Below are 12123 nucleotides of genomic sequence, written 5' to 3' on the forward strand. Positions count from 1 at the left end.
AGGAGCCTAAGGACTGTGTGGCCCAGGGAATGGACTAGATTGGGCTGTTAGATGTAGAGAAATAGCCCAAATGCTTTGTACTGTGACAAAGAATAGATTGGCTCTTTCTGAAGCTAGACAGATTTTAGAGAGGAGGGCTCCTTAAGGAAAATTCCTGAGATTCAGGGAGTGGGGGGAAGGGAGCTCCATATTTGGTTTCTGTGTCTATGCTGCAGGCTGTTAGGGAAGAGGCTAGGTCAGGGGGGCTAGTTTCCTGTAGAAGTATAGAAAATAGAAGTGTAGAACATAAAAAGAAGTGGCCACGGCTAAAGAAAACAAACCCAAATCCAAACGTAAACCCCAAGCCCAAACTTCAAACAGGTTGTGTGAAAGAATCCTAACAATTGAAAATGAACAGTCAAAACCGGACTCCAGCCTGTGAGCATTCAACCTGATTAATTAAGGTCAAGGTGGTGATGGAAATACCAGCTGGGGAGCATTTTGCCGAAAGATAAATTTGTCCTTCTGTATCTCTGCAAGACAGCAGGGAGGTGTGTTTGGAGCTAAATTAATTTGATTTACATCATGCCATGGTAACTTCTGTTCTCTCTCCCTGCTGTCAGATGTCTTCACTGGCTCTTTCCCTCTCCTTCACCCCCACACATTTCATAACACGGAGAGAAAGCATGGATTGGCTTCAGGCAGAATTTAGAAATGGAATAACTCTAATTTGATTATTCGGTATCAGGTGCTATTCTCTCCTCCCCCTCCCCTCTTTCTTGAGGGAGAGAAGTTGTAAGCCCGAGCCTAAGTGCGATATATTTTTATCTTGTGATTAATGGCACAAACTGCTTGTCAATCAGAACTCGCTCCTTGTAGCAAAACCTGGCAGCTCACCTATCCTCCTGTGTTTCCCCAACAATACTAATGCTAGAAAACGAAGTTACCACCCATTAAGGACCCTGCTAGGAATGCGCTTTTTCTGGCCATGTAGCTTTCCGACTCCGCCAGGCTCTGGAGGCCGGGGTGGAGGGCGCCCCCTAGAGACGCCCCCGCCCCCAGGGTTTGGGTTCTTGCCCCTCCAAGCCGCCTGCGCCCCCAAACCCCCGCCCGGCAGGGCGCCCCTCGCCCGTTCCCGTGGCCCCGCGCGCTGGGCTGGGCAGGATAAGGTTACACCGAGGCTGTGCTGGACCGCAGGGAGGGAGGCGGGTCCGAGCCCGCGCCCCGGCCCGCGGGGGAGTTCCCACCGTGGGCGGCTCGTCCCCGCGGCCGTCCTGGCAGGGCGCGCGGAACGCTGATCACAGCCCCGGGCCCGGGCCCCCGCCATGGCACGGGAGAGGCCTCCCGGGAGGGGCTGCGGCGCCCTGCGCCGGTGTGTGCTCGGCGCCGCGCTGCTGCTCGGCCTGCGGCTGTGCGCGGAGCTGCGGCCCTCCGGGTCCCGACCTCCGGCCCGCAGTGCCCCGCCGGGCCCGGCTCCCCGGCCGCCGGGGCCGCACCTGCCGCCCGCGCCCGGCCCGCCCCGCGGCGCCAGCAGGAGGCAGGTGACCTACGTGCGCAGCGGGCGCCGCGCGCCTCCGGAGGGCGGCGGGAGCGGGACGCCGGAGCCGGGCTGCTGCGCCCCGCCCGGGCATCCCCGCCGGAAGGTCAGTTGCAAACGGTGCATTCTTGGGCCTGACACCCGAATCCCCTCTTGGGCGCGCCCAGAGATCCCCGCTCGGCCCCGGCAGGCCGCCCCACTGGACCTTAAGAGAAGTCTTCGCTTCTCCCACCTCAGCCCTCTCTGGCGGCTCCAGTGGTGGCATCCTTCAGTGCCCACATATAACGCAGCAGGACCGAGCCCAGTGTGCTCCAGTATCTGCTCGGCGTCCATTGCGTGCCAGAGCCCCCCCCCCCCCCCCCCCCCCGCCAGGCGCGCAGCCAGCCAGGAAGGACCAAGCCCTGCTCTCAAGGAGCTTGCATTTTAGTGAGGAGAGGGTGTGAGTGATGGGCAGCGGAAGGAAAAGCAAGGTGTTGGGGTGTCGTTTCTATTCTGTGCTTCCCCACTGGTTTTCTCCTTGAGGCCCGGACAAAGCCGGCAGCATAGCCACTGTGTGTGGCTTTTCCACTGTACCTTCGTCGCGGTGATGGAGATCCACTTTCCAGCCTAATTTCCCTTCAGTGGCGCCGAAGACATTGGCAGGGTGATGGGTGCAGGGTGAGAAGCCGAGGTCCTCCTGATGGCCAGCGAGTGGGAACCTCGAGGACTGAGTAATAACCTAGGTTTGTATCACAGCCCTCGACAGTGTTGCTCTTCCTACCGTATTAACTTCTTGGCTCACACCTCAGTGAGTGGTTCAAGTTTAACCTCTGGTTGGTTGGTAAGCCTCTGGCCTCCTCACCCTCCTTTTGGAGCTCAGTCATTTTAAGAGCTGCAGGTCAGAGCTGAGCTGGCCTGGGCCTCATAGCCCATTAACCCTAACTGCATCCTCTCCGGCAGGCAACTTCTCTCTGTTCCCCGGTTGCATCCTTTTTTCTTTTAAACACTTCCTGTCCCCCACCACCCGCCTCCTGGGGAGAGGGAGAACTCTTCCTTTCACTCTGCTGCTTTCTTTAGCTTCCCAGTCTAACCTACTTTCTGTGTCACAGCCACCATTTCTTCCCCTGTTTTCTTTCCCCCCAGGCCTTGCCTCTGACGCATAATACCCCTGCTGTACGCAGCTGGCCATCAGTGTTACCTTCCTGGATCAGCTCAAATACTTTTTTTCTATTTCTGAAACCTCACTTCCCAAGTAAAGTCTTATTTTGCTCTTTGACTTCCTTCTCCATGCTCCTGAGGTGCTTAAATGAACATGGTACCACTTTACGCCACCAGCACACCTTTGCCAAGGGCTTCCCATGTTCCAGATGCTTCATCAGGTGCTGGGGGCCCAGAAGAGTTCAAAGTCGGCTGAGGGAGGCACTCACCTTAGGCTTCTAGTAATGGGACCAATACTGTACTACTTACAGTCTTGCACTCTGGCTGAGGAGTCAAAAAAGGCTAACTGTGAGGGGATATTTGACTTAGGACTTGATATTTCTTTAAAGTTCAAGTTCTTTTGTTTCTCTCCGTCCTCAGAGGTCCCTTCAACCCTTCCCTGTAGTTTTCCTCTCATACCCGCCCTCAGCCTCTGTTGTTTCTGTTGTCACCTGTCCAAGAATCACTCTTAAATCTTGGTCTCCGCTTCAGACAACAGTAACTGGAGCCTGTCCTGCAAATGGAAAGGGTTGGAATGCGCAGACTCAGAGGGTCCCTCAAGGGAAAGTTCACGTCCATCCCCTTGAGGAGTCTGCTGCCGTGATTCAGGCTGGAGATGACCGTGGCTTACATGCGGTGGTAGAGGTGGAGGTGTGAGGAGTGATCTGATTCTGGTTATATTTTGAAGATGGGGGGAGGAGGAGAGTTTTTGTTACTGTTCAGCTTTGGTTTTTTTGGGGGGGCGGTGCTGGACAGAAATCAGGAGGTTGTTTTTAAACATGTTGAGTTTGAGATATTTTTTTGACATCCAGGTGGAAATGTCAAACAGGCAGTTGGGCATACGAGTTTGGAATTGGAGGAAACGTCCAGGCTTAAGATAGAGATGTGGGAGTCCTCAGTGTACAAGTGGGACTAAAGCCATGAGACTGTAGAGGTCAACTAGGGAGTGAGGGTGGCTACCAGAACCAAGTCACCTGCGTCTGATCCCGGGGGCTCTGTTTTATTAAAATTAATTGGAAAAAAAACAAGAGAAAATATATGTCTAGAGTCTGGCATGTTACAAGCACTCAGTAATCATAGCTTTAACATTCAGTCATCGGTCTTTAGTCTCAGCCATTTCCCAAATGGTTGCTTGTTGTAAACTATCTTTATTCCTTTGGCTTACGTGGATGCTCTTACTTGTGGGTGGGGCCATACTCCTTTCCCAGGATTTATGTCCTTTCTGTCCTTGAACGGTCAGGTCAGGGGTCATCGCTTGGAAACCTTCCCCTATCTGTCCTACTTCCTTCTATGCTGATCTTTCCCCAGTTGGGAATGACAACAGAGATGCATTCTGATTTGTGAGTTGCTTTGTCTGTGTTAAGACCTGGTAATTCATTGAAGATTGAGTGTTTTGTTTCCACAGTTGTGCTTGTGGAAAGGATTGTATTTCCCAGAGTGACGCCTAGGAAATGCTTACTCCCGAGACACCGATATGTAAAAAAAAAAAAAAAAAAAAAAAAAAAAAAATATATATATATATATATATATATATATATATATAAAAGAATCTTAGTATCTCAGCCTATTATGGTAACTCTAAATGTCTTTGGTTAAAAATGTATAAGAAAGAATTAAGTTTATTGTTATTTTTAAAATACTGTTTAATTTTTTAGCTTCCTAAGGAAGAATTGTCCCTGGATTTCCTTTCTCCCAGCTATCTATTTATTTATTTTTTTTCAAGATATACATTCTAACTTCCTCACATTCCTAGATAGTGGGAATCTGGAATTTGTTTCATTTTGCCTTTTTTTTTTTTTTTTCAGTTGAATTAAAACATTCCTCAAAACGGAGAAGACCAGTTATCTAATCTGTTCTCCCACTTCTGGGAACAGAGCTTGAGATCTCTTATCTCCCTGGGGACAAATCTTGTTCCTTTTTTAGCCTCCTATCAAGATGTGAAATGTAAGCTCCATATGGCATTAAATAATTGGTATAATGAAGGTTTGAAAGTTCTGTGCTTAAAAACCTTAGATCTCACTTTATTTAAATTTTGTTTGTTGAGAATAATGGTAAACAATGTGATTTAGGTTCTTGGTTACTTTGTGGAAGGCACCTACCAGATTGGCGAAGGAGAGAAAGTTCCATTCTATTTTGAGGACGCCTTTTGGTTTCGGGGTGGTTGAAAACCTGCGTGAAATAATTGGGCTGCCGAGGGTTTCTTGTCCACGTGCTTCCTTTGCAGGTGTTGGAGGCACAAAAATTCTGCAATTATATTGTCACTTTAATCACAGTTTATGCTTCTCTTCCAGAAAATAATCTGTTATAAAAAAGAGAAGTGTAGTCCTCATATAATTCTCCCCCTCTTTCCTCCATCTCTGTTTCACCAGCCATGCAAGACCTGGCTCTGAATATTACATCTTCTTTCACAGCAGAGGTTGTAAACTTAGGGCATTGTGAAATGGAAGCAGATGACACACAAATACTGCCTTTTTGGGTTAGGACTGCCCTGCAACCTGCGCACTTTTGTACATACAGAAGCCTTCCCTCAGAGCTCTTAGGCTCCCAGATCTGCATACCACACATGCATAAACATTTTCCAGTAATTCTTTTTTTTCTCCTCCCTGTTTCTTTCTGGTTTCTCTGTTTTAGACATGGGCCGTGATCACATGGGTGCAGTGTTTTGTGGGGGGTATTTGTTGAGCACTAAGATAGGTCTCCATGACTTATGCTTTCTTCTTTTTTTGTTTTTTTAAAGATTTTATTTATTTATTTATTTATTTAGAGTGAGGGGGGAGGGGCAGAGGGAGAGGGAACAAGAGAATCTCAAGCAGACTGCCTGCTAAGTGTGGATCCTGAGGCGGGGCTCAGGCCAAGAGATCCTGACCTGAGCCGAAATCAAGAGTCAGACGCTTAACCCACTGAGCCACCTGGCACCCCCGGATTATGCTTCTTTATGCAGTCCTGGGTAGATGTTTGTCTTAGAGGTTAGCAAACCATGTAAAAGACAGCAGCACAACCTAGGGCTCCTTTATGCAGGAGAGGCACTCAACACAGGGAGCCAGGCTTCCCAAAGAAATTTCTTCTCTCTTATTGGAGGTATTTTACTTGACATTTAATGTGTCGGGGAGAAAAGTGACGTCTGAGTCACAGAGCCACAGAACCCAGCGATGTGCTGTTTGGTTTGTTAGTTACAGATCCTGTGGAACAGTGTGTCAGGAAAAAAAAAAAAAAAAAGCTGTTTCCTCTTCTGTAAAACCATATGGAAAAATTCGGTCTTTCTTCCTCACTTCACGACATCTTAGTTTTATAATTCTGTGATTTTCATCAAGGGGGAAGAGGAAGATACACAGTATACCCCCTTGATAGAGCCAACTGCCCTGTAAGTCCTTATTCTTACCAAATACTTGGCAGGTAGGTTTGAAGGGCTTGTAAAAGAGACCCAGCAGTAGTTTCCAGCTACCTGGATTTTTGCTGTGTACTTACATTTCTGTCCCTCAGGGAACAGCATTAATCAGTGCTCTCACACTGTCCTCAGGAGGGAAAGCATTTTCATTTTAAACAAAGTCGTTGAGGGTAATTGAATGAGCCCCAGCAATATGTGGGTGTGAAATAGCAGTTGCTTGGTTTCAGAAAGAAAAGCAGGTTTTGATTAAAACTTTGATGTGCCTGAGCCTGGGGAGTAGGCCTCTGCACTACTTCCAAACCCCACAGCTCCTCCGAGAGCATTCTGTGGGCGAAGGAACTGCTGACGGAAGCGCCATTGTTTTCCAACAATTTTAGGTTCTTGTGTGCCATTTGTCCAGTCCATTTTCCAAGGAAAAGAAAACCCTATCCATTTTCTCAAATTGGATTTCCCTTTTAGTCTGTGAAGAGAATCAGAGCTGTGTAGTTAAACTGGAGACTGTCAAGACTGGTCGGCATCCGGGTTTTTTCCATCTGTGCTATGACACCTTTGGAGTCCTTGTGCTTCCAAGGAGTTTGGCTCTTTATTCTGTGATTCATAGAAAGTAACAAGAGCCTGCTTCACTTGCCATGAGACCCACAAAAGCAGGAATCTACCAGCATTGATAAACTTCTTTCAAAAGAAGCCCTCGAGTTCTCTGGAGACCTCACATGGGTCCCCTCACTGACCTGTGGAGCCTGCCTGCCTTCCTTCCTAAGATTTTATTTGTTTATTTGATAGAGAGATATAAAAAGAGCGGGAACACAAGCAGGGGGAGTGGGAGGGAGAGAAGCAGATTTCCCACTGAGCAGGGAGCCCGATGCGGGGCTCAATCCCAGAACCCTGGGATCATGACCTGAGCCGAAGGTAGACACTTAATGACTGAGCCACCCAGGCGCCCTGCCTGTGGAGTTTTCTCTAAGAGAGGGTGGGAAAATTTGCTGTGCAAGAAGCATTTTTATCCTATTCCAATGACTGAAACAAAATTGAGTTGTAGGAGTCTTACAGAGTAGGACCATCTGTAACTTAAACTAATAGCCAGCTGGGCTGTTAGTGGATGGCTCAGGAGGTAGATTTGGCCCATGAGGAATTTCATTTTGAACTGTACAGTACAGTGTTTGAAGTATTTGAATGTAAGGGTTAGATGGGACGCATAGTGTCCAGCGGAATCCAGCTCCGCACTCTCTCCATCTACTTTACCTGTCTGATCTCAGAAGGCATTTGAAGTTGCAACCTCTTAGCCAGAGTCAAAATTCACAATTGTTTTAATTAAAAAGTGACAAGTGAGGTCAATGCTGCTAAGTGCAATGGCCACAGGGCATACAAAAATTAGAGGAACAGAAGCTAAAGGTCCTTTTTCGTCATTCCTAGTAAAGAAGATGAGTTGCCTAAGGCTGGAGTTGGTTAATGGGGAGAGTAAGATGGTAGAGGAGTATACTTAGTCAATGGAATGTTCTTTTGGTTGTAAACAAGAAAGAATGGACTGTGACCTAGCTTAAGCAAAAAAAGCCAAAACAGACAAAAAATTGAAGAAATATATTGGGAAAACTTAGAATTTCTCACTGAATTAGAGGAAGCGTTAAGTGACTGCTCTGGGCAGAGAAGGAGCAGGGCTGCTCGGGAAATCCCAGCTCCCCTTGACCTTCTCCCTAGATAGAGGGCTACGGTAACAAGACTCCAGCTTGATGTCTTCAGATACTCACCTTGCGTCAGCCAGCTCTAGCCATAAGCCAGAAACAAGGACCCCAAAGTCCCCTTCCTGTCCCAGAAGCCATTCGTAGAGAAAAGGAAACCTTCTGTAAGTCACTCTAAGAAGCCAAGTCCTTGACATTGCTTAACGACTTAGTGTAAGGATCGTACAAGTTTCGCCATTAGGGTTTTGTTTTTCTCGTATTTTATTCTATTATTCTAACTAGTCCAGTTCAGTGATCTTGAACCTGAGCCCCTAGGAACAGAGTGTAGGTTTTTTGTTTGTGTGAATACGCCTAGCATCTGTGCTTTTGTGTGTATGTTTCTTTATTGGTTAGCTATTCATTTATTGGTTAGCTAGATCTCGCTAGATATATTCTTATAGATAACCTTATTTTCATGTAGCATTTGGCAATAAGTTGACATCTGCATATTTGTCATTTTTTTATTCAGTTGGGTACATGCACACAAGATCTCTGTAGATGCAATATTTTTCTTTTTTTTTTTTTTAAGTAAAAAGTTATTTGTGAGGACTTTTAGTAGACAAAGTAAATGTAATCATTATGCAGCCCATTATCCCAACTAGGGTTCTCAAACCAAAGTCTTAGGTTCTTTCATTTTGTTCCCTGTCCATGTGAAGTTACTTTGCAAAAAAAAAAAAAAAAAAAAAAAAAAAAAATCTGAAAAATTCTTCAGTGCATCTGAATATTTACAGCCCTGTTTGCAACTGGCTAGCTTGAGATTTTTTAACATGGAATTACTTCTGTATTCAGAGTCTCTGGGTTGCAAGTGACAGAAGTCCACTGAGACTGGTGAAAATGGTGATTCACTGGAGGAAGTCCTGAGTGGTTCTGAGGAAGAGCTGCAGAGCCCAGAAAGGGGCAGGTAACCTGATTATGGGTACCTGATTATGGGCTGAAATGAGCTTGAAGACCTTCCTTTTTCCTATGACTCGTGACCTCATAGGGACTAGGTATTGGTCATTCCTTTTGACCACACCTTTGAATTTCCCTCCTGTGTTTGAGGAATTCTCCACCTTTCCAAGAAGAAAAGCCAGATGATGATTTTCTCACTCCTTGGGCACCTGGACGGCGTTCGTGATATACCTGCATGAGAGTTTAGCTAGTACCTTAGAGATAGGAAGAAGCAAGCGGCCTGGAGGATGGCAGAGGGGCGTGGTGGCCGAGGTTCCAGTGGGGGTATCCGGGGCCCAGGGTGGTGAAAGGAGCCACGGTGTCCGTGCCCAGGAGTGGGCCAGTGCAGTCTACACTGGCAGGAGGGTGATACTCCTGTCCTTGAGGTTCTACAGGCTAATAAATCTTTAATCAATTCCTTTTCTACTTAAACTAGCTGTAGTGGTTTCTGTTGTTTATAACTAAGAACCTTGACAGATCGATAAATTAGAACTGGCGGTTTGGAAGGTTACAACTGTAATTTTCTCTCTCCAGTTTTGCTTGGTCTGTTTAATTCAGATTTTAGAACACGATGATTGGGGTTCAAGTGAACTATGGGCCGAGGGATCTTTCCCTGACAAGATAATTACATTTAGCTTCAGATACTAAATTACACAGATCCGCTAACTTATCACGAGAGACATCAAGCCCTTGTTCACGGCACCGTTTGTCTGGGGTATCGGGCAGGCGGGGTGAGTTTATACTGGGATCACAAACAACTTTCAGATCTTAGGGCTCCAACTAACACAAGTGTGTTTCTTGCTTGTGCTGCGTGTCCATTGCTGGTAGGTGGGGTTGGGGTGACGCCCGATGCCATTGTCATCCTCCCTTTGGACCCCAGGCTGGCCGCACAGTCCCCATCTGGAACCTTGCCCGTCCCCTTGGCAGAGGGCTGAGTACTCTGGAGGATTTTGCCTGGCATTAGTAAATGTCCCAGCTGGAAGCCCTGTCCAGCATTCCTGCTTATGCTCCAGGGGCCAGAGACCCAGTAGGGGAGGACAGAGGCCTGCCATGGGCTCAGAAGTCAGCGAGCTGGAGGAGCCGGGTAGCAGCCCTTCCGCCACCGCAGTATGGGAGCCCTTCAGTCGTCTATACCTGAATGGGCATGGTCGAGGTCATGTTTCTCGTTCGCTGTTCTGAACGCCTCTCTGAATATGCACATTTGACAATGTTGAATAAAGCCTGGGAAGCTCTCTTCAAGGGGCCTTGGATCTAAAATGAAGCAGACATCTGAATTTAGCAGAACAGGGAACTAAAGCAAGACTCAATTTAGATCTTATAAACAGTGCTGGGGCACGTCCTGGAGTTTGTTAAATATAATGGTTCTCATTGACATTGTTTATGTTAGATTCCTCGCACAGGGTAGTGATGGGATCACGGTCGACAGGGTTTTTTTGTTTTTTGGGTTTTTTTTTCCTGGGGAAAAGAAAAGCAAATTTTGACTAAATGAAGCCATGCATCTAGATGAGCCTCTGGGGAGATGACTCAGACTCCATGTTTCAAGCCATCTTCATGGAGACCGCTTACTTTTAGTTGGAGCAAGTTGAAAGGCTTGTTCTTGGGACTGGCCCCAAATCAGAGGCCATTCTCATGTTGTGTAGTGTTGGCTGTTGGGCACAATATGACAGCAAGTGTTTTTATTTTTCATCTACTTTGAGTAGAGCACAACAAATCACTCAAAAGTACTGATTAATGAGATGCTCCTTGAGCCCAGGGATTAGATCACATGTGGAAGGAGGTCTCATCGCCCAGCAGATTTGGGGGTAGAATATGGGGAAACCAGTGAAGGTAACGCATGAGATCCCGGAGGCCTATTTATGCGGATTTGCTGATGTCATGAAAATACTTTGTTATGATCAATCCTCCCCTGTGAGATGGGCTCATCTTTTTATACTTGACGTTGGAAGTTTAAATTCTGCTCAGCTGCTTACTGGATGTGGCATACCTGGTCTGAACTTCAGGTTTCTCCTCTGTGAAGAGCAGTGGTGCTTACCCCACAAGGTAGTTGTGCAGAGTAAACTAGAACATGTAGGTGGAAACCCCTAGCCTGTGGGACTAGTTCCTTCAATGGAGAAGGTCTCTGTTCAGCCTTATGTTGCTGGCTGGGAAGCAGGCCCCTGGACATCAGAAAGCTATAGGCATGTATTTCTGTGGGGTATAAATTTAGCCCAATATTCATTGGGATATTTAATATTTCTTTTACTCTTGACATTTTATTTTTATTTTTTATAATAATAAAATAATATAAATAATATAAAAATTAAATATAATATTTAAATATAATATAAATAAAATATAAAATATTTATTATTGTTTATTTTAATTAATTTTATATTTGTTATATTATTAATTATTATTAATAAAATTTATTTTATTTTATTTTTATTACATCTTTATTTTAATTCCAGTATTATGAACATACAATATTGTATTAGTTGCAGGTATGGAATACAGTGATTCAGCAATTCCATATAGTACTCAGTGCTCATCAGGAGAAGTGTTCTGTTTAATCCCCACCAACCATGCTTCACCCGTCCTCTCCCCCTTCCTTCCCTCTGGTCACCATCAGTGTGTTCTCTATAGTTAAGAGTTTGTCTCTCTTTATTTTCTTTGCTCTTTTCTTTTGTTTCTTAAATTCCACATATGATTGAAACCCTATGGTGTTTGTCTTTCTCGGACCAGCCTATTTTACTTAGCATAATACACTATAGTTTCATCCCATGTTGTGGCAAACGTCAAGATTTCATTCTTTTTAATGGCTGAATGATACTCCATTGTGTATATATGCCAGATCTTCTTTATCCATTCATCGGTTGGTGGACACTTGGGCTGTTTCCATAATTTGGCTGTTGTAGATAATGCTGCTATAAACATCAGGGTGCATGTATTCTTTTGAGTTAGTATTTTTGTATTTTTTGGTAAATACCCAATAGTGTGATTATTGGATCATAGAGGAACTCTATTTTTAACTTTTTGAGGAAACTCCATACTGTTTTCCACAGTGGCTGCACCAGCTTGCATTCCCAACGGTGCAGGAGTGTTTCTTTTCCTCCATATCATTGCCAGTGCTGCTTGTTTCTTGCATTTTTGGTTTTAGCCATTCCTACAGGTATGAGGTGGTATCTCATTGTGGTTTTGATTTGCAGTTCCTGGATGATGAGTGATGTTGACCATCTTTTCGTGTGTCTGCTGACCATCTGGATGTCTTCTTTGGAGAAATGTCTGTTCATGTCTTCCGCCCATTTTTAAATTGATTGTTTATTTGGGCACTGAATTATATCAGTACTTTTTTTTTTTTTAAGATTTTATTCATTTGAGAAAGAGAGCATGAGCAGAGGGACAGAGGGAAAAGGAGAAGCAGACTC

General features: G+C 45.6%; 1 protein-coding gene across 3 annotated transcripts in view; it reads left to right on the plus strand.

Annotated features, from left to right (window-relative positions):
• The first annotated feature begins 1111 nt into the window (after positions 1 to 1111).
• The window catches only part of METTL24 (methyltransferase like 24), a 120768-nt gene continuing 109756 nt past the window's right edge, over positions 1112 to 12123 (plus strand). Inside the window, exon 1 of one of the 3 annotated variants that reach the window (XM_059176871.1) lies at positions 1112 to 1622. In XM_059176871.1, coding sequence (XP_059032854.1) covers positions 1305 to 1622 — 318 coding nt within the window. In that variant the 5' untranslated portion in view covers positions 1112 to 1304. The remainder of the gene's footprint in view (positions 1623 to 12123) is intronic. The other 2 variants (XM_059176873.1, XM_059176872.1) reach the window with 2 other exon arrangements.

This window comes from Mustela lutreola, chromosome 6 (genome assembly GCF_030435805.1).
Source record: "Mustela lutreola isolate mMusLut2 chromosome 6, mMusLut2.pri, whole genome shotgun sequence".
NCBI lineage: Eukaryota > Metazoa > Chordata > Mammalia > Carnivora > Mustelidae > Mustela > Mustela lutreola.